This window comes from Entelurus aequoreus, linkage group LG04, assembly GCF_033978785.1.
Source record: "Entelurus aequoreus isolate RoL-2023_Sb linkage group LG04, RoL_Eaeq_v1.1, whole genome shotgun sequence".
Classification (NCBI taxonomy): Eukaryota; Metazoa; Chordata; class Actinopteri; order Syngnathiformes; family Syngnathidae; genus Entelurus; species Entelurus aequoreus.
Genome location: NC_084734.1, coordinates 8,020,075 through 8,044,223, shown reverse-complemented (window position 1 = coordinate 8,044,223; position 24,149 = coordinate 8,020,075). Strand labels below are relative to the sequence as shown.

The window sequence follows — 24,149 nt, the reverse complement described above, 5'->3', positions numbered from 1 at the left end:
TTAGGTGGGAATCTCTGGTTCAAGTGACAATATATAATATATATATACAAACCCCGTTTCCATATGAGTTGGGAAATGGTGTTAGATGTAGATATAAACGGAATACAATGATTTGCAAATAAATTTTCAACCCATATTCAGTTGAATATGCTACAAAGACAACATATTTGATGTTCAAACTGATAAACATTTTTTGTTTTGCAAATAATCATTAACTTTTGAACTTGATGCCAGCAACACGTGACAAAGAAGTTGGGAAAGGTGGCAATAAATACTGATAAAGTTGAGGAATGCTCATCAAACACTTATTTGGAACATCCCACAGGTGTGCAGGCTAATTGGGAACAGGTGGGTGCCATGATTGGCTATAAAAGTAGATTCCATGAAATGCTCAGTCATTCACAAACAAGGATGGGGCGAGGGCCACCACTTTGTCAACAAATGCCTGAGCAAATTGTTGAACAGTTTAAGAAAAACCTTTCTCAAGCAGTTATTGCAAGGAATTTAGGGATTTCACCATCTACGCTCCGTAATATCATCAAAGGGTTCAGAGAATCTGGAGAAATCACTGCACGTAAGCAGCTAAGCCCGTGACCTTCCATCCCTCAGGCTGTACTGCATCAACAAGCCACATCAGTGTGTAAAGGATATCACCACATGGGCTCAGGAACACTTCAGAAACCCACTGTCAGTAACTACAGTTGGTCGCTACATCTGTAAGTGCAAGTTAAAACTCTCCTATGCAAGGCGAAAACCGTTTATCAACAACACCCAGCAACGCCGTCGGCTTCGCTGGGCCTGAGCTCATCTAAGATGGACTGATACAAAGTGGAAAAGTGTTCTGTGGTCTGACGAGTCCAAATTTCAAATCGTTTTTGTAAACTGTGGACGTCAAGAGGAAAAGAACCATCCGGATTGTTCTAGGCGCAAAGTGTAAAAGGAGGCATGTGTGATGGTATGGGGGTGTATTAGTGCCCAAGACATGGGTAACTTACACATCTGTGAAGGTGCCATTAATGCTGAAAGGTACATACAGCTTTTGGAGCAACATATGTTGCCATCCAAGCAACGTTACCATGGACGCCCCTGCTTATTTCAGCAAGACAATGCCAAGCCACGTGTTACATCAACGTGGCTTCGTAGTAAAAGAGTGCGGGTACTAGACTGGCCTGCCTGTAGTCCAGACATTGAAAATGTGTGGCGCATTATGAAGCCTAAAATAACACAAGGGAGACCCCCGAACTGTTGAACAACTTAAGCTGTACATCAAGCAAGAATGGGAAAGAATTCCACCTGAGAAGCTTCAAAAATGTGTCTCCTCAGTTCCCAAACCTTTACTGAGTGTTGTTAAAAGGAAAGGCCATGTAACACAGTGGTGAACATGCCCTTTCCCAACTACTTTGGCACGTGTTGCAGCCATGAAATTCTAAGTTAATTATTATTTGCACAAAAAAAATCAAGTTTATGAGTTTGAACATCAAATATGTTGTCTTTGTAGCATATTCAACTGAATATGGCTTGAAAATGATTTGCAAATCATTGTATTCCGTTTATATTTACATCTAACACAATTTCCCAACTCATATGGAAACGGGGTTTGTATAAGTTAGTGTTCATAACTCTATTTTACAATGTAGCTGGTATTAAAATGTGTCACATATCAACCTTAAAGCAAACAATAATGACTGATTAAGACTTGCCGTGGGAGTCCACTTCCTTATTTATACATCACCAAAGTGTTTCCTCATTCTCTCCCTCCCGCCACTGAGTCCATGGCTATTTTCAGGACCAGCACCAGGAAACAAGCACCAGTAAAAACAAAAAAGAAGGAGTACCTGGGAGCATGTCTGTGCCGGCCAGGGTGGTCCACATGAGGCGGGCTACCATCACCGCTCTGCCGCTCTACTACTCAGGACCCCTGCTGAAGAAACTGTGCAGTGAGACGGTGAGGCTACAGGAGGAGACTCTGGTCCAGGTGAGATGTTCCAACCGTGTCCATCGTTTGCAGGACTACAAGAAGTTCTACGCAGAACTGCGCGGGGACGCTCTGTTTCTGTACAAAGATGAAACGCAGGACACAGTAAGACCGTTCTTCAACCTTGGCTATTCAGCCACTATTGTCATTTCAACAAAAACATCCTTAACCAACCTTGACCTTTCACCTGAAATATCCTTTAAAGCAGTGGTCCCCAACCTTTTTGTAGCTGGGGACCGGTCGACGCTTGAAAATTTGTCCCACGGACCGGGGGGGGGGGGGGGGGGGGGGGGGTTATTAAAAAAAAATAAAAAACTTTTTTTATTTTTTTTTTGTCTTTTGTCATAAAGAAATACAATCATGTGCGCTTACGGACTGTATCCCTGCAGACTGTATTGATTTATATTGATATATAATGTATATATTGTGTTTTTTATCTTGATTTAATTTAAAAAAAAAAAAAAAAAAAAAAATTTTTTTTTTTGTCTTTTGTCATAAAGAAATACAATCATGTGTGCTTACGGACTGTATCCCTGCAGACTGTATTGATTTATATTGATATATAATGTATATATTGTGTTTTTTATCTTGATTTAATTTAAAAAAAAAAAAAAAAAAAAAAAAAAATTTTTTTTTTCCATTTCTTGTGCGGCCGCGGCCCGGTACCAATCCGTCTACGGACCGGTACCGGTGGTTGGGGACCACTGCTTTAAAGCACAGGTGTCAAACTCAAGGCCCGGGGGCCACATCCTTTTATGTGGCCCGTGAAAGCCTGGAAACAACATTTAGTCTTTCTTACTAAGTCTATTTGTTCTTTCAATTTTTGCCAGAAAGAAATACATGAACTGCATGTATTTTAAGGTTAAAATTCTGGCAACTGACATGCCAGTTTATTTATTTTTTACTGTAAAATATGTATTTTTTTCTAGTTTACATTAGAAAACAGAATAATGCATAGGCAATTGTGAAATAATATCTTAAGACAAATTGTTATACATTTATATTCCAGAAATGGGGCACACAATATAAAAATGTAATGTTATTTAACACTTTTCTAGTAAAACTTTAAATATTTTTTTCTAAATTAATATTATTTTCATATTTTTTTCAGATAATTTACTAACATTTTTTTACGTTACATTTTTGTTATATCATTACGTTTTATTACATTTTTTTTCTACATTATTTTACAGCAAGAATCTTCGAGAAGATCAAATTGAGCAACACTTTTCTCCTCAATCCGCTTGACTTCTGATTTCAAAATGACACATCAAATTGTACGCTGTAAATTTTTTTTTTTTTTTTTTGCCATAAAGAAATACAATCATGTGTGCTTACGGACTGTATCCCTGCAGACTGTATTGATTTATATTGATATATAATGTATATATTGTGTGTTTTATCTTGATTTAATTTAAAAAATAAAAAAATAAAAAAATAAATTTTTTTTTTTTTTTTTTCATTTCTTGTGCGGCCGCGGCCCGGTACCAATCCGTCTACGGACCGGTACCGGTGGTTGGGGACCACTGCTTTAAAGCACAGGTGTCAAACTCAAGGCCCGGGGGCCAGATGTGGCCCGCCACATCCTTTTATGTGGCCCGTGAAAGCCTGGAAACAACATTTAGTCTTTCTTACTAAGTCTATTTGTTCTTTCAATTTTTGCCAGAAAGAAATACATGAACTGCATGTATTTTAAACTTGAATTTTTTTGTTTTTTTTGTCCTGTCCAGCTTCTCAGGCAAATCATATTTTTGATGTAGAGCAGGGGTGGGCAACTAATTTTGAGCAACCCGAGCACTGCTGGAGGGCCACACCAACAATATTTCAATTCAATTTTGCTTAAAATTATTTTTGATATACCGTAAGATAAAAAATAATAATATTTTCATTTAACCTAACTTATCTTTATACAAAAGCAGATGGCTTTTGATGGTTTTATTTTTAACACTTTCTTACGCAACACTTCCTGATGTATAATACAATGCAAAAATTTCAATTTCTGTCACTTTATCCTGCATCCTCTTTGTTGTGAACGTAGCACGCCTGTAAGGTGATTGGCGAAGGAGGAGGAAGCGTTGCCGTTGCGGAAATGAGGAGTGAGGATAGACGTGCGTGTGGAAGGAACGAGATAAGTTGAGCTGTGTTAGTATATGTTGCTCAATAAAAGTTTAAAAAGAGCATCAGACTTGGTGTGCACTTCTTCTGGACGCTACAATTGATGTCAGAAGTGGGATGAAATGCCTCCCAGTTCGCTTTGCTATCAAACCTGGGGAGTCTTCATTGAGAGCGGAATTCCCCCATGGCAAGCAGTGTGCGCTGCACCTGTAAACGCTCTCTCTCTCTCTCTCTCTCTCTCTCTGCGGCGAGCTCCTCACGTGGCACGTACCTCCCGATGACGTAGCAGGCTGCGCACACAATTAAGCAGCGCAGTATGCGCAAAGTTTTACTTCTGCCACCAATTGTAGCGTCCAGAAGAAGTGCACACCAAGTCTGACGCTCTTTTTAAACTTTTATTGAGCAAGCTATACTAACACAGCTCAACTTATCTCGTTCCTTCCACACGCACGTCTATCCTCACTCCTCATTTACGCAACTCAAGAAGACAACATCAACTTCAGCAGGTCGTTACACTATATTCTTTAAACACAGCAACATGTGTACTACAAATTAAGCACACGGCTTTACCTTTACTTGGCAGTCCATGTCTTGTTGAAAACACGCCATTCGTCATCACCTTTTCTTTTTTTTAGCGTCTCGGGGATAACCGGGCGGACCGGGCATCACTTGTCGCTGTGCGCCTTCACCCACAGGACATACGCCCATAAATAACACTTTTCAAAATAAAAGCAGCACAGTTGTATTGCACGCACGACAAAGATGTTTTTTGAAGTTTATTTAGTAATTTGTGATTGCCGCTGCGCGCACGAGCATACGCTCACACGGAAGTCATACAAATAACGCTTTTCAAAACAAAAGCAGCACCGTTGTATTGCACACTCGAGATAGATACTTTTTAAAATTTATTTTGTAATTTATGATTGGCCTCACGTGGCAGTTCAGTCGTCAGAATTTTTCCGTACTAAAAACCGTGGTACTGTTTTTCTATTTTAAGTGTTATGCTGTAAAAAACACAGCAAATTTTAAGGTCAAAATTCTGGCAACTGACATGCCATTTTTTTTGTTTGTTTTTTACTGTAAAATATGTATTATTTTTATAGTTTTCTTTAAAAAACAGAATAATGCAATGCATAGGCAATTGTGAAATAATATAAGACAAATTGTTATACATTTATATTCCAGAAATGGGGCACATAATATAAAAATGTAATGTTATTTAACACTTTTCTAGTGAAACTTAAAATATTTTTTTCTGAATTAATATTAGAGAATGCTAATATTCTATTTTTTAACATTTACTTTTCATTTCTTTTTCAGATAATTTACTAACATTTTTTACGTACAATTTTTGTTAAATCATTATGTTTTATTAAAAAAAAAAAACTGAATTATTTTACAGCAAGAATCTTCGAGAAGATCAAATTGAGCAAAACTTTTCTCCTCAATCCGCTTGACTTCTGATTTCAAAATGACACATCAAATTGTACGCTGTAAAAAAACAACAACCGGCAGCTCAGTCGCCAGAATTTGTCCATAAAAAAACCGTGGTACCGTTTTTCCATTTTAAGTGTTATGCTGTAAAAAACACCGCACATTTTAAGGTTAAAATTCTGGCAACTGACATGCCAGTTTATTTATTTTTTACTGTAAAATATGTATTTTTTTCTAGTTTACATTAGAAAACAGAATAATGCATAGGCAATTGTGAAATAATATCTTAAGACAAATTGTTATACAATTATATTCCAGAAATGGGGCACATAATATAAAAATGTAATGTTATTTAACACTTTTCTAGTAAAACTTTAAATATTTTTTTCTGAATTAATATTATTTTCATATTTTTTTCAGATAATTTACTAACATTTTTTAACGTTGCATTTTTGTTATATCATTATGTTTTATAAAAAATGTTTTCCTACATTATTTTACAGCAACAATCTTCGAGGAGATCAAATTGAGCAAAACTTTTCTCCTCAATCCGCTTGACTTCTGATTTCAAAATGACACATCAAATTGTACGCTGTAAAAAAAACAACAACCGGCAGTTCAGTCGCCAGAATTTGTCCGTAAAAAAACAAACCGTGGTACCGTTTTTCCATTTTAAGTGTTATGCTGTAAAAAACACCGCAAATTTTAAGGTCAAAATTCTGGCAACTGACATGCCATTTTTTTTTTTTACTGTAAAATATGTATTTTTTTTAAAGTTTTCTTTAGAAAACAGAATAATGTAATGCATAGGCAATTGTGAAATAATATAAGACAAATTGTTATACATTTATATTCCAGAAATGGGGCACATAATATGAAAATGTAATGTTATTTAACACTTTTCCAGTAAAACTTTAAATATTTTTTTCTGAATTAATATTAGAGAATGCTAATATTCTATTTTTTAACATTTACTTTTCATTTCTTTTTCAGATAATTTACTAACATTTTTTACGTAAAATTTTTGTTAAATCATTACGTTTTATTTAAAAAAAAAACGGAATTATTTTACAGCAAGAATCTTCGAGAAGATCAAATTGAGCAACACTTTTCTCCTCAATCCGCTTGACTTCTGATTTCAAAATGACACATCAAATTGTACGCTGTAAAAAAAACAACAACCGGCAGCTCAGTCGCCAGAATTTGTCCGTAAAAAAAAACCGTGGTACCGTTTTTCCATTTTAAGTGTTATGCTGTAAAAAACACCGCACATTTTAAGGTCAAAATTCTGGCAACTGACATGCCATTTTTTTTAATTTTTTTTTTACTGTAAAATATGTATTTTTTTAAAAGTTTTCTTTAGAAAACAGAATAATGTAATGCATAGGCAATTGTGAAATAATATAAGACAAATTGTTATACATTTATATTCCAGAAATGGGGCACATAATATGAAAATGTAATGTTATTTAACACTTTTCCAGTAAAACTTTAAATATTTTTTTCTGAATTAATATTAGAGAATGCTAATATTCTATTTTTTAACATTTACTTTTCATTTCTTTTTCAGATAATTTACTAACATTTTTTAACGTTAAATTTTTGTTAAATCATTACGTTTTATAAAAAAATTGTTCCTACATTATTTTACAGCAAGAATCTTCGAGGAGATCAAATTGAGCAACCCTTTTCTCCTCAATCCGCTTGACTTCTGATTTCAAAATGACACATCAAATTGTACGCTGTAAAAAAATCAACAACCGGCAGCTCAGTCACCAGAATTTGTCCGTAAAAAAAAACTGTGGTACCGTTTTTCCATTTTAAGTGTTATGCTGTAAAAAACATAGCAAATTTTAAGGTTAAAATTCTGGCAACTGACATGCCAGTTTATTTATTTTTTACTGTAAAATATGTTTTTTTTTCTAGTTTACATTAGAAAACAGAATAATGCATAGGCAATTGTGAAATAATATCTTAAGACAAATTGTTATACAATTATATTCCAGAAATGGGGCACACAATATAAAAATGTAATGTTATTTAACACTTTTCTAGTAAAACTTTAAATATTTTTTTCTGAATTAATATTATTTTCATATTTTTTTCAGATAATTTACTAACATTTTTTAGCGTTACATTTTTGTTATATATTTACGTTTTATTACATTTTTTTCTACATTATTTTACAGCAAGAATCTTCGAGAAGATCAAATTGAGCAACACTTTTCTCCTCAATCCGCTTGACTTCTGATTTCAAAATGACACATCAAATTGTACGCTGTAAAAAAATCAACAACCGGCAGTTCAGTCGCCAGAATTTGTCCGTAAAAAAAAAACCGTGGTACCGTTTTTCCAAAAAACATCGCACATTTTAAGGTCAAAATTCTGGCAACTGACATGCCAGTTTATTTATTTTTTTACTGTAAAATATGTTTTTTGTTTTGTTTTTTGTTTACAGTTTACATTAGAAAACAGAATAATGTAATGCATAGGCAATTGTGAAATAATATAAGACAAATTGTTATACATTTATATTCCAGAAATGGGGCACATAATAATATAAAAAAAATAATGTTATTTTATTAACACTTTTCTACTAAAACTTAAAATATTTTTTTCTGAATGAATATTACAAAATTATAATACTATATATTTTTTTACATTTTCTTTTCATGGCCCTGGAACAAATGTGTGTTAATAAAATACTTTTTTTTTAAAATTTTTTTTACTAAAGGCAAATAATTATTTCCATTTTGACAGGAAAAAATGCGTATCTTCTAAACGTTATTATCTAATCATACTAAATAGGTCATTATTATATAGTGTATTACAAAAATATGTTAGTAAAGATTAGTTTGTAGATGAAAACATCTAATAATGGAGTGCATATGTAATCAAATGAGGTGATTACTGCTACACATTTATATCAATGCTGTCAAATGATACTTATTTTTTAAAATTGTATCAATTTGAATTTTGATTAATCAGAGGTTATAGCATCATTTAAAAAAAGTGGCCCTCTGAAGGCAGCCATGACTGCGATGTGGCCCTCAATGAAAACAAGTTTGACACCGCTGCTTTAAACCGACAACAGGAAGCGGGTCGAGTGAAACCTCCGAGTAGGTCAAGCCTGAGATGAAATGGAGGTTAAGACAAACTCCGGCTCGGTTACCATGGTAACCTAACAGCTTTTCTCAAACAGACCCCGAGTCTCCTCTGCTCTGATAAACATTAAGCCAGCTGTGTGTTACTTTGTAACCAGTCAATGGTCAAATGTATTCATTACTGAAAAATGATGAAGATATGTCATCATTATATAAAAAATATCTTGTTAAGTTTGAAAAATATTTTAGAACTTTTTTTTAGATACATTTTTTTGAATTAAAAAAAAAAAAAAAAAAGTCCATTACTGTAAATATTTACAATTTTAAATTTAATGTATATTAAATAACCCTAACCCATACAGTAACATACATTATCAATTTTGGTGATGTAGAAAAGTTACAATTAAATCAAATTATCTTCATGGCATGGCCTCTTAACTTCATAATAATAATAATAATAATAATAATAATAATAATAATAATAGATTGTATTTGTAAAAGCTCTTTACATTGAACAAACAACCTCAAAGTGCTACAGTGTATTTAGAAAACAACAACGCTAGAACCACAAATAGCTGCCCCCAACAAGTAAAATAAATAGTAAAATAAAATAAAAACTAGAACAGCCTAATAGCTACAACTAGCACACATATATCTAACAAAAGGCTTTTTTAAAGCAGGGTTTTTAAGCCTTTTTTTTTAAAGCATCCACAGTCTGTGGTGCCCTCAGGTGGTCAGGGAGAGCGTTCCACAGACTGGGAGCGACTCACTTCACGTGAGTGATTATGATTGACGACACCTGTTGACTTCTCTGAGCCCATTCAAATAGGGCTCATGCGATGCAGTCAATAGACTCGGTTACAAACGCCACAATGGGAAAGTCAAAAGGAACTCCGCACAGATCTGAAAAAAATGAGTCATTGACTTGAACAAGTCAGGAAAGTCACTTGGAGCCATTTCAAAGCAGCGTAAGGTCCCAAGAGCCACTGTGCAGACAAATGTGTGTAAGTATAAAGTGCATGGCACAGTTTTGTCACTGCCACAATCAGGAAGAAAACGCAAGGTATAACCAAAAAATTTAACGTTAAAAAATGTTAGTAAATTATCTGAAAAAGATATGAAAAGTAAATGTTCAAAAATAGAATATTATGATTCTTTAATATTAATTCAGAAAAAGTATTTCAAGTTTCAGTAGAAAAGTGTTAAATAACATTACATTTTTATATTATGTGCCCCATTTATGGAATATAAATGTATAACAATTTGTCTTACATTATTTCACAATTGCCTATGCATTAAATTATTCTGTTTTCTAATGTAAAATGTAAAAAAATACACAGTTTACAGTAAAAAAAATAAATAAACTGGCATGTCAGATGCCAGAATTTTAACCTTAAAATGTGCAGTGTTTTTTACAGCATAACACTTAAAATGGAAAAACGATACAATTTAAAAAATATATATAAATATCATTTGACAGCATTGTTATATAAATGTGTAGCAGTAATCACCTCATATTATTACATATGCACTCCATTATTAGATGTTTTCATCTACAAACTAATGTTATCTTTAATAAAAAAAAATTGTAACACACTATATAATAATGTCATATTTGGCATGATTAAATGATAACGTTTACTTTAGAAGATACGCATTTTTTCCTGTCAAAATGGAAATAATTATTATAAAAAAATAAGTATTTTATTAACACACCTTTTTTCCAGGGTCATGAAAAGAAAATGTAAAAAAAAAATACAATATAATTATCTAATATTTTTTCAGAAAAAATATTTAAAGTTTTAGTAGAAAAGTGTTAATAAAATAACATTACATTTGTATATTATTATGTGCCCCATTTCTGGAATATTAATGTATAACAATTTGTCTTATATTATTTCACAATTGCCTATGCATTGGATTATTCTGTTTTGTAATGTAAACTGTAAAAAAATATACATAATTTACAGTAAAAAAATAAAAATAAACTGGCTTGTCAGTTGCCAGAATTTTAACCTTAATATTTGCGGTGTTTTTTACAGCATAACACTTAAAATGGAAAAACGATACAATTTAAAAAATATATGTAAATATAATTTGACAGCATTGTTATATAAATGTGTAGCAGTAATCACCTCATATTATTACATATGCACTCCATTATTAGATGTTTTCATCTACAAACTAATGTTATCTTTAATAAAAAAAAAATTGTAACACACTATATAATAATGTCATATTTGGCATGATTAAATGATAACGTTTACTTTAGAAGATACGCATTTTTTCCTGTCAAAATGGAAATAATTATTATAAAAAAATAAGTATTTTATTAACACACCTTTTTTCCAGGGTCATGAAAAGAAAATGTAAAAAAAAATACAATATAATTTTCTAATATTTTTTCAGAAAAAATATTTAAAGTTTTAGTAGAAAAGTGTCAATAAAATAACATTACATTTTTATATTATTATGTGCCCCATTTCTGGAATATTAATGTATAACAATTTGTCTTATATTATTTCACAATTTTCTATGCATTGGATTATTCTGTTTTCTAATGTAAACTGTAAAAAAATATACATAATTTACAGTAAAAAATAAAAAATAAACTGGCATGTCAGTTGCCAGAATTTTAACCTTAATATTTGCGGTGTTTTTTTACAGCATAACACTTAAAATGGAAAAACGATACAATTTAAAAAATATATATAAATATCATTTGACAGCATTGATATAAATGTGTAGCAGTAATCACCTCATATTATTACATATGCACTCCATTATTAGATGTTTTCATCTACAAACTAATGTTATCTTTAATTTAAAAAAAATGTAATACACTATATAATAATGTCATATTTGGCATGATTAAATGATAACGTTTACTTTAGAAGATACGCATTTTTTCCTGTCAAAATGGAAATAATTATTATAAAAAAATAAGTATTTTTTTAACACACCTTTTTTCCAGGGTCATGAAAAGAAAATGTAAAAAAAAATACAATATAATTTTCTAATATTTTTTCAGAAAAAATATATAAAAGTTTTAGTAGAAAAGTGTTAATAAAATAACATTACATTTCTATATTATTATGTGCCCCATTTCTGGAATATAAATGTATAACAATTTGTCTTATATTATTTCACAATTGCCTATGCATTGGATTATTCTGTTTTCTAATGTAAACTGTAAAAAAATATACATAATTTACAGTAAAAAAAAACAAAACTGGCATGTCAGTTGCCAGAATTTTAACCTTAATATTTGCGGTGTTTTTTACAGCATAACACTTAAAATGGAAAAACGATACAATTTAAAAAATATATATAAATATCATTTGACAGCATTGTTATATAAATGTGTAGCAGTAATCACCTCATATTATTACATATGCACTCCATTATTAGATGTTTTCATCTACAAACTAATGTTATCTTTAATAAAAAAAAATTGTAACACACTATATAATAATGTCATATTTGGCATGATTAAATGATAACGTTTACTTTAGAAGATACGCATTTTTTCCTGTCAAAATGGAAATAATTATTATAAAAAAATAAGTATTTTATTAACACACCTTTTTTCCAGGGTCATGAAAAGAAAATGTAAAAAAAAATACAATATAATTTTCTAATATTTTTTCAGAAAAAATATTTAAAGTTTTAGTAGAAAAGTGTTAATAAAATAACATTACATTTTTATATTATTATGTGCCCCATTTCTGGAATACAAACGTATAACAATTTGTCTTATATTATTTCACAATTGCCTATGCATTGGATTATTCTGTTTTCTAATGTAAACTGTAAAAAAAAAAAACATAATTTACAGTAAAAAAAAACAAACTGGCATGTCAGTTGCCAGAATTTTTACCTTAAAATGTGCGGTGTTTTTTTTACAGCATAACACTTAAAATGGAAAAACGGTACCACGTTTTTTTAACGAAAAAATTCTGGTGACTGAGCTGCCGGTTGTTGTTTTTTCCACAGCGTACAATTTGATGTGTCATTTTGAAATCAGAAGTCAAGCGGGTATTTAAGTACTCATCTTTATTTTAACAAAAATGTTTGGATTACATGGTATTATAATAACAATTGTTGCATTAATTGAAAGTTTTAAAATACATGTATTTCTTTCTGTCCAAATTGAAAGAACAAATAGACTTAGTAAGAAAGACTAAATGTTGTTTCGAGGCTTTCACGGGCCACAGAAAAGGATGCGGCGGGTCAGATCTGAGTTTGACACCTGTGCTATATAATGATGTTTTGTCAAGCAGCACATGAAAATTGTGTGAGATGTTTTCCCTGCAAGTACACGGAGAAGCTAAACCTGCAGGAGATGAAGTCCATGCACTTAGAGTCTCCGTATGAGAGGAAGATGCCCACCGTCTTCACCCTCACTTTGGCCACACAGAAGGTCCATTTAAAGGTATTTTGTCCCTCTTTTAAGTTAAAGTTCCTGTACTTACTAAAGCTCTGATGCTAATAATTTGTGACAATGGTGCAGATGGACAACCCTGACACAGGAGAGGAGTGGAGGGTTTACATCCAGACCATGGTTCAAGTGAGCAAACACACTTTTACACTTCACACAGAAACATGTCTAAACTCAGGGGTACCACTTTGATACTTTTTGAGTAATCTAGATGCCAAATATCTGTTAAGCTATGTGACAGCAAAATAGTGTCATATCAAATAATATATCTACGGAGCCCCCTAAATTGACATGGGGAATTATATACCGTATTTTTCGGAGTATAAGTCACACCGGCCGAAAATGCATAATAAAGAAGGAAAAAAGTATATATAAGTCGCACTGGAGTATAAGTCGCATTTTTGGGGGGAAATGTATTTGATAGAAGCCAACAGCAAGAATAGACATTTGAAAGGCAATTTAAAATAAATAAAGAATAGTGAACAACAGGCTGAATAAGTGTACGTTATATGAGGCATAAATAACCAACTGAAAATGTGCCTGGTATGTTAACGTAACATATTATGGTAAGAGTCATTCAAATAACTATAACATATAGAACAAGGGTCACCAACGCGGTGCCCGCGGGCACCAGGTAGCCCGTAAGGACCAGATGAGTAGCCCGCTGGCCTGTTCTAAAAATAGCTCAAATAGCAGCACTTACCAGTGAGCTGCCTCTATTTTTTAAATTTTATTTATTTACTAGCAAGCTGGTCTCGCTTTGCTCGACATTTTTAATTCTAAGAGAGACAAAACTCAAATAGAATTTGAAAATCCAAGAAAATATTTTAAAGTCTTGGTCTTCACTTGTTTAAATAAATTCATTAATTATTTTACTTTGCTTCTTAAATCTTTCAGAAAGACAATTTTAGAGAAAAAATACAACCTTAAAAATGATTTTAGGATTTTTAAACACATATACCTTTTTACCTTTTAAATTCCTTCCTCTTCATTCCTGACAATTTAAATCAATGTTCAAGTAAAAAAAAATTTTTTATTGTAAAGAATAATAAATACATTTTAATTTAATTCTTTATTTTAGCTTCTGTTTTTTCGACGAAGAATATTTGTGAAATATTTCTTCAAACTTATTATGATTAAAATTCAATCTAGAAAATCTGTAGAATCAAATTTAAATCTTATTTCAAAGTCTTTTGAATTTCTTTTAAAAATTTTGTTCTGGAAAATAAAGAAGAAATAATGATTTGTCTTTGTTAGAAATATAGCTTGGTCCAATTTGTTATATATTCTAACAAAGTGCAGATTGGATTTTAACCTTTTAAAACATGTCATCAAAATTCTAAAATTAATCTTAATCAGGAAAAATTACTAATGATGTTCCATAAATTATTTTTTTAATTTTTTCAAAAAGATTCGAATTAGCTAGTTTTTCTCTTCTTTTTTTCAGTTGAATTTTGAATTTTAAAGAGTCGAAATTGAAGATAAACTATGTTTCAAAACTGAATTGTCATTTTTTTCGTCTTTTCTCCTCTTTTAAACCGTCCAATTAAGCGTAAATATCATTAATTATTAATAATAACATAGAGTTAAAGGTAAATTGAGCAAATTGGCTATTTCTGGCAATTTATTTAAGTGTGTATCAAACTGGTAGCCCTTCGCATTAATCAGTACCCAAGAAGTAGCTCTTGCTTTCAAAAAGGTTGGTGACCCCTGATATAGAACATGCTATACGTTTACCAAACAATCTGTCACTCCTAATCGCTAAATCCCATGAAATCTTATACGTCTAGTCTCTTACGTGAATGAGATCAATAATATTATTTGATATTTTACAATAATGTGTTAATCATTTCACACAAGTATGTGTGTATATATATATATATATATATATATATATATATATATATATATATATATATATATATGTAAATATATACCATACCATACCATACCAACTTTATTTATAAAGCCCTTTAAAAACAACCACAGTTGAAAAACAATATATATATATATATACCGTATTTCCTTGAATTGGCGCCGGGAATATAGTATTCGCCTGCCTAGAATTACAGCCGGGTCAAACTCGTTTCGCAAAATAATTAGCGCATGCTTGGCACTTCCGCCGGGTCAAATATGAGTCATTAAATGACTCCCGCCTCCAGGTGGTAGAGGGCGCTAGTGATCCTTCTTGCGACTACCAGTACTGCAGGAGACAGGTACTGCAGAAGAAGACAACAAGCAGCAAGCATGCAGCAATTGTTTGCTTGCACTTTTAACATGGAGGATTACATATCTAAAATAAAACCGTTTTCTAAACTGGACTTTCAATCGAAGCAGGAGGTAATAATTAAAGGAATATCTCCAGAGACTTTTAAAATTGAAGAAAGATGAGAAAGACTGCCTTTGATCAGAAGCAGCTGCACATGGACCCATCTACAAGTAAAGGTAAGATCATAATAACGTTTTTTTTATTAAATGTGTTTTTAATGATAAGGTATGCGCCGGAGTGAGAAGAGGTTTTAAAATAATTAGAGCATGCTTGCTCATTCCGCATGGTTTTGGTAACCGCAGGAGTGAGAAGAGGTTTTAAATTAATTAGCGCCCCTGCGGCTATTCAAGGAAATACGGTATGTAAATATATATATATATATATATATATATATATATATATATATATATATATATATATATATATATATATATATATATATATATATATGTATATATATATATTAGGGATGTCCGATAATGGCTTTTTGCCGATATCCGATATGCCAATATTGTCCAACTCTTTAATTACCGATACCGATATCAACCGATACCGATATCAACCGATACCGATATCAACCGATATATACAGTCGTGGAATTAACACATTATTATGCCTAATTTGGACAACCAGGTATGGTGAAGATAAGGTACTTTTTAAAAAAAATGAATCAAATAAAATAAGATAAATAAATTAAAAACATTTTCTTGAATAAAAAAGAAAGTAAAACAATATAAAAACAGTTACATAGAAACTAGTAATTAATGAAAATTTGTAAAATTAACTGTTAAAGGTTAGTATTATTAGTGGAGCAGCAGCACGCACAATCATGTGTGCTTACGGACTGTATCCCTTGCAGACTGTATTGATATATATTGATATATAATGTAGGAACCAGAATATTAATAACAGAAAGAAACAACCCTTTTGTGTGAATGAGTGTAAATGGGGGAGGGAGGTTTCTTGGGTTGGTGCACTAATTGTAAGTGTATCTTGTGTTTATTATGTGGATTTAATAAAAAACAAAACAAACAAAAAAACGATACTGATAATAAAAAACCGATACCGATAATAATTACATTTTAACGCATTTATCGGCCGATAATATCGGCAGACCGATATTATCGGACATCTCTAATATATATATATATAAACACAAATATAACACATTTTTTTTCCTCTCAGCACAAGCGTGGAGCTATGTACCATTTGTCTGTCACAGAATGACATCACACTAAGACAGGGGTCGGCAACCCAAAATGTTGAAAGAGCCATATTGGACCAAAAATACAAAAACAAATCTGTCTGGAGCCGCAAAAAATTAAAAGCCATATTACATGTGTCATGAGATATAAATTGAATTAAGAGGACTTAAAGGAAGATTAAATGAGCTTAAATGTAGCTACAAATGAGGCATAATGATGCAATATGTACATATAGCTAGCCTAAATAGCATGTTAGCATCGATTAGCTTGCAGTCATGCAGTGACCAAATATGTCTGATTAGCACTCCACACAAGTCAATAACATCAACAAAACTCACCTTTGTGCATTCATGTACAACGTTAAAAGTGTGGTGGACAAAATGAGACAGAAAAAGAAGTGGCATAAAACACGTCCTAGAAAGTCGGAGAAAGTTATGCATGTAAACAAACTATACGGTGAGTTCAAGGACCGCCAAAATTAGTAGGACAAAACAGCGCTCGCCAAATACTCGAATCAGTGAAGCATGTTTAATACAAACAGTGTGATTTATAACAATTAGGGAGGTTTGTGTCATGTTTGTCCTCCTACAGAAACCATACTAAAACAAAAAAATATATTTTTTTGCCCCTCATCTTTTTCCATTCTTCATACATTTTTGAAAAATCTCCAGAGAGCCACTAGGGCGGCGCTAAAGAGCGGCATGCGGCTCTAGAGCCGCGGGTTGCCGACCCCCGCACTAAGACATTCAGTGACAGTTTTCCAGTGTTTATCAGTGATTTTTCTTTAGTTATTTAGAATTTTGCTACGGTAAAAACCTTTTAAACAAAGTGTTTGCAAGTGAAGTTTTCTGAAATTTGTAGGTATATTCTTTTACATTTTCAGAATGTATAATATTGTTTTTTTTAGAGAAATGCTTCGACATTTTGTTATTATTGTTAATATTATCTGGAATCCATTTTTGGCAGCTGCAAAGTGGCCATTTGGGTAGTTTTTACCTCTAAAAAGGGTATTTCAACAAGTAAACAGTGCAGTAGGTACTTGATTTTGATATACCGTATTTTTCGGACTATAAGTCGCAGTTTTTTTCGCGACTTATACTCAGGAGCGACTTATGTGTGAAATGATGAACACATTACCGTAAAATATCAAATAGTATTATTTAGCTCATTCACGTAAGAGACTAGACGTATAAAATTTCATGGGATTTAGCGATTAGGAGTGACAGATTGTTTGGTAAAGGTATAGCATGTTCTATATGTTATAGTTATTTGAATGACTCTTACCATAATATGTTACTTTAACATACCAGGCACCTTCTCAGTTGGTTATTTATGCCTCATATAACGTACACTTATTCAGCCTGTTGTTCACTATTCTTTAATTATTTTAAATTGCCTTTCAAATGTCTATTCTTGGTGTTGGCTTTTATCAAATACATTTCCCCAAAAAATGCGACTTATACTGCAGTGCGACTTATGTTTTTTTCCTTCTTTATTATGCATTTTCGGCCGGTGCGACTTATACTCCGGAGCGACTTATACTCCGAAAAATACGATATGTGATGCTCATAAGGGTATTCTAGTAAAATACGCATGTGTAGATATGCGATGTGTAATTATGTAAATATTACGTCTAATCACTTTTTGTCAGGCAATATTACATTTAATGACAATTTTACATAAATGAATACATCCTAACACGTTGTACATATTTATTATCTGCAAGAAGAAATAACATTTACAATTGTGTGTGTGTATATCTTCCAAACAAGAGGTTTTATCACATCAACATGGAACTAACAATAGACCTTTAAATCTCATTAATGCCACAGAAGAGGCAAACTGTCCTTTCCCGGGCACAATAAAGTCTTAAATAATGTCAAACACGTAGCGTTACAATAACCAGGAAGATAAAGTGTTTGTCTTACACCTAGTAATCCACTGTGGACACACCAAGACAAAAATGTAGGTTTAGCGAGCGCTGCGCGCCCCTGCCAAGGAAATACATTTAAGGCAAGGCAATCACATTTTGCCACAACACACATGGGGAAAGTCCTAGTTGGAAATACAGCCCAATAAACTTCTGAACTGCCATTTTCACACACACCTCAAACCATCCGCACGTATCCAATGCTTTCTCGTGCGCACGTGATACATATCTAAAAAAAAAAAAAATTAAATTTCCCCCATGTCCCTTTAGGGCAGGGGTGTCAAACATACGGCCCGCGGGCCGGATCAGGCCCACGAACACAGTTTACCCGGCCCGGGGGATGAGTTTGCTAAGTATAAAAATGAGCTGAAATTTTGAATGAAAGAAACTGCTGTTCTAAACATGTCCACTGGATGTCACTATAGCAATTATTTGTATATTTGTAGATGATGCTACATACTGTATGTACAGAATAAACCACATGATGTTAGTTCAACAGTTGAGGAAAATGAGTAAACTACATAAATAACATCCTGTAATTTGATTTTGATGTTATTTTCTTTATCTTGATAGATTAAAAATAACACCAATTAGAGGTTTTTAAAACTTTGCCAGACTCAATTCCACCTATTTGACCGATGAACATGATCACATCATTTATTCAGAACGTATAAATAATGACCAACGGAGATAGAATACTATTAACCGCAACATGTAAGTGTAAAAAAAACAACATTATGATTTGTACATTTTCAGAATATTTTTAAACAAAGAAAACAATCTGAAGTTGTTGTTATTTTTAGGTTATCATGCCATGATTTTATCAGTTTGGCCCACTTGGGAGTAGATTTTGCTCCACGTGGCCCCTAAACTAAAATGAGTTTGACACCCCTGCTTTAGGGGCTCTGTATATATCACATTAATAAGGAATTAATTTTAATTTGACAAAATGCCAAAGGTCAATACAAAAGAAACAAGCATTGGGCCACACTTTGAACACCCGTTTAAACGCATAAAACCCTCATAAAGTCACTTTTTAATATGCCTAAGTGTCATGCAGCTATTAAGACAATTTAATTGCTTTATCGTCAAAGTCAACTCCTGCAGGAAGGAGTTTGCCGAGCAATACTGTCATCTAGTGGCGCTTTATAGGTAGTGCTGGTGTCGTGTAGTGTACATACAATTACGCAGTGGTGCGGATCCCACCTAGGTCTTCAGTGATGTCCCACTTCAATGATGACCTCTCCAAATAGCATCACTGATGTCACCACATGACCACGGCTGGAGAAATACTATACAGGAACACATTTACTGGACATTGAAACACATCAACACTGTATTTAAAAGTCAATAAACCCGCATCAGCAAGTAAAACATATCTTATGTGGTACTGTCAACATTAAGATTGCAAAAAACATATTAAACATGAAAAAATAAAGGAATAAAACATTTGAACTCACAATTTGTAGAACCCATCGGACGCCGTATAAGCCAGTGGTGCCGCCCGTACTCGCTTGATTCCAGTGGAAGTGGCGAGCATGGTCTCACAAGATGTAGCTTCTCTTGAAATATCCTTGAAAATGGCCTTGCAAATATATATCTGACACCTCATCGACCTTTTGTTCTCCTTCTTTGTGGGTCAACACTTCCTGCTCAGTTGCAACTCGTGACTGGATACCAGGGTTTCCCACACATTCATTTATTTGTGGCGGCCCGCCACGAAAGAATTACGTCCGCCACAAATTTAAAAAAATAAATAAATTAAAAAAAATAAAAATAAAATAAAATAATTTTTGTTTTTTTGTTTTTTTTGTCCTCTCCAGCTTCTCAGGCAAATCATATAGTTGATGTAGATGCCCATATCGGCTGTTCAGATTTACTTTACAAAAGAGAAGTGTAGGATATTTCTCTTGTTGCCTTATTTGTATTTGACTTTATTAAATGTATTTATATTACAAACACAACATGTGTATATAACAAAGGGTGCAAAGTCTGCAGGCAGTAGGAAACACATGGTTAAGTGTAGGGAGTAAAACTGATGGCAGTCTAAAGTTCAAGTTTTTTGGAGCTCTTTGTTCAGTGGATCAGATGTTTGATGAAGCTCTGTGTCTATCTACCACCACTACTGTTTTCTGTTTATTTGTTACTGACTGTGGCAGGACACCTCTGCCTCTGTTTCACTTTATGTTGCTGGTAAATAATATGGTTGTAGTAGTAGGCTAAAGTTAAATTATTTAGTATGCACTAATTAAAGGGGCAGAGCTTTGAGACATTTTAGCTTTTATATTTTATAAGATGTATTTTTTGTAAGAACCACAATTAATAAATATATTTCAGTGACTAACTTATTGTTCAAATCTGTATATAAATATGTACATAAAGTGTTGTAATTATATTGTAAAATGGATGGCTGGACGGATGGACGTTTAAAACAAAACTGTTGTTATTATACATTTTTTGAGCCTTTTTAGAGAAAATCAAATCAATATAGTAAATTATGCAAATTACTCGATGATGTCATTGTGACCACGCCCCCACCGCCACAGGTATCTTGGCAGTTTATGGGAAACACTGGATACTCACTGTTGAGTGACAAGTGAGTATCCAATCACAGTCTTGTTAACATCAGGCTACCTAGATAGGCTACTGTCAACAACCTGTGCTCTAATTGGCTATCGCAACTGTCTATCAACTATGTGTTCTCAAATTCATCCGCTAACGGTCCCGGTTAGTATCTAATCACAGGAAGCCCCTCGCGTGACTCCAGGGCGCCATGTTTGCTACCATTTTTTTTTTCTTCTTTTAAATGATTAATCAGTCCAACAAAATAATACAATTCCAATTCCAAAACCAGCCCAGCAACATTCAGAATAGCAACCAACAGAGCAATTGAGAGGACACACAAACATGACACAAAAGAATCCAAACAAAAATGAATAATATCAACAACAGCATCAATATTAATAAGAATTCCAACAAAGCAGTTTTGAAAAATCCCTCATTTATCATCACAGCCATTTATAAAAAATACAACCATTTAAAAATGAACAATATTGCCACAGTGGCTTACACTTGCAACACGTCTCATAAACTTGACAACACATTGTGTCCAATATTTTACACAAAGATAAAAGTAGTCATATTTTAGCTTCATTTAATAGTTCCATTTAAATCATGGATCCTGTTACCAACGTTGAAACTAGGGATGTCCGATAATATCGGACTGCCGTTATGTAATATCGGAAATTATCGGTATCGGTTTCAAAAAGTAAAATGTATGACTTTTTAAAAGGCCGCTGTGTACACGGACGTAGGGAGAAGTACAGAGCGCCAATAAACCTTAAAGGCACTGCCTTTACGTGCCGGCCCAGTCACATAATATCTACGGCTTTTCACACGCACAAGTGAATGCAACGCATACTTGGTCAACAGCCATACAGGTCACACTGAGGGTGGATGTATAAACCAGTTTAACACTGTTACAAATATGCGCCACACTGTGAACCCACACCAGACAAGAATGACAAACACATTTCGGGAGAACATCAGCACCGTAACACAACAAAGCAAATACCCAGAACCCCTTGGAGCACTAACTCTTCCGGGACGCTACAATATACACCCCTGTTCCCCCAACCCCGCCCACGTCAACCTCCTCATGCTCTCTCAGGGAGAGCATGTCCCAAATTCCAAGCTGCTGTTTTGAGGCATGTTAACAAAAAATTATGCACTTTGTGACTTCAATAATAAATATGGCAGTGCCATGTTGGCATTTTTTTTTTCCATAACTTGAGTTGATTTATTTTGGAAAACCTTGTTACATTGTTTAATGCAGGGGTCACCAACGCGGTGCCCGCGGGCACCAGGTAGCCCGTAAGGACCAGATGAGTAGCCCGCTGGCCTGTTCTAAAAATAGCTCAAATAGCAGCACTTACCAGTGAGCTGCCTCTATTTTTTAAATTGTATTTATTTACTAGCAGGCTGGTCTCGCTTTGCTCAACATTTTTAATTCTAAGAGAGACAAAACTCAAATAGAATTTGAAAATCCAAGAAAATATTTTAAAGACTTGGTCTTCACTAACTGACAAAGAAACAGATAACAGATTTGGTGTCCAGTTCAAAGTGTGACATGATTTATTTAAAAATTTGATTGTTGACTTTTGTATTTTACATGAGTTATTATTTGTACAAACATGGTGCAAAGTAATTCATGATTTGTTAAAATTGTTTAGTGGCTAGCTAGTTAAAATGGGATATTGTGATTTCACAGGACTGTCTTAGAAGTGATCATTTGAAAGTTTGAAAAATGTGCACTTAGAGAAAATATAAAAATAAAGTGTTGCATATTGATATTTATCTGTTTCTATATACACTACCGTTCAAAAGTTTGGGGTCAACCAAACAATTTTGTGGAATAGCCTTCATTTCTAAGAACAAGAATAGACTGTCGAGTTTCAGATGAAAGTTCTCTTTTTCTGGCCATTTTGAGCGTTTAATTGACCCCACAAATGTGATGCTCCAGAAACTCAATCTGCTCAAAGGCAGGTCAGTTTTGTAGCTTCTGTAACGAGCTAAACTGTTTTCAGATGTGTGAACATGGTTGCACAAGGGTTTTCTAATCATCAATTAGCCTTCTGAGCCAATGAGCAAACACATTGTACCATTAGAACACTGGAGTGATAGTTGCTGGAAATGGGCCTCTATACACCTATGTAGATATTGCACCAAAAACCAGACATTTGCAGCTAGAATAGTCATTTACCACATTAGCAATGTATAGAGCAGGGGTACCAGGTAGCCCGTAAGGACCAGATGAGTAGCCCGCTGGCCTGTTCTAAAAATAGCTCAAATAGCAGCACTTACCAGTGAGCTGCCTCTATTTTTTGAATTGTATTTATTTACCAGCAAGCTGGTCTCGCTTTGCCCGACATTTTTAATTCTAAGAGAGACAAAACTCAAATAGAATTTGGAAATCCAAGAAAATATTTTAAAGACTTGGTCTTCACTTGTTTAAATAAATTCATTATTTTTTTTACTTTGCTTCTTATAACTTCCAGAAAGACAATTTTAGAGAAAAAATACAACCTTAAAAATGATTTTAGGATTTTTAAACACATATACCTTTTTACCTTTTAAATTCCTTCCTCTTCTTTCCTGACAATTTGAATCAATGTTCAAGTAAATTTATTTTTTTTATTGTAAAGAATAATATAAATACATTTTAATTGAATTCTTCATTTTAGCTTCTGTTTTTTCGACAAAGAATATTTGTGAAATATTTCTTCAAACTTATTATGATTAAAATTCAAAAAAATTATTATGGCAAATCTAGAAAATCTGTAGAATCAAATTTGAATCTTATTTAAAAGTCTTTTGAATTTCTTTCAAAATTTTTGTTCTGGAAAATCTAGAAGAAATAATGATTTGTCTTTGTTAGACATATAGCTTGGTCCAATTTGTTATATATTCTAACAAAGTGTAGATTGGATTTTAACCTATTTAAAACATGTCATCAAAATTCTAAAATTAATCTTAATCAGGAAAAATTAATAATGATGTTCCATAAATTATTTTTTAATTTTTTTTAAAAAGATTCGAATTAGCTAGTTTTTCTCTTCTTTTTTTCGGTTGAATTTTGAATTTTAAAGAGTCGAAATTGAAGATAAACTATGTTTC

The 24,149-nt window shown here is 32.9% G+C and overlaps 2 protein-coding genes across 3 annotated transcripts in view; one reads left to right on the top strand and one right to left on the bottom strand.

Annotated features, from left to right (window-relative positions):
* LOC133648240 (neuronal acetylcholine receptor subunit beta-2-like) overlaps positions 1–24,149 on the bottom strand; it is a 438,894-nt gene that overhangs the window by 254,586 nt on the left and 160,159 nt on the right. The gene's annotated exons all lie outside the window — the stretch shown is intronic.
* Positions 1,767–24,149, top strand: part of LOC133648237 (signal-transducing adaptor protein 1-like) — a 35,245-nt gene continuing 12,862 nt past the window's right edge. For both annotated transcript variants that reach the window (XM_062044127.1, XM_062044126.1), the window contains exons 1-4: positions 1,767–1,945; positions 2,009–2,080; positions 12,947–13,063; positions 13,142–13,198. In XM_062044127.1, the coding sequence (XP_061900111.1) occupies positions 1,844–1,945; positions 2,009–2,080; positions 12,947–13,063; positions 13,142–13,198 (348 nt within the window). In that variant the 5' untranslated portion in view covers positions 1,767–1,843. The remainder of the gene's footprint in view (positions 1,946–2,008; positions 2,081–12,946; positions 13,064–13,141; positions 13,199–24,149) is intronic.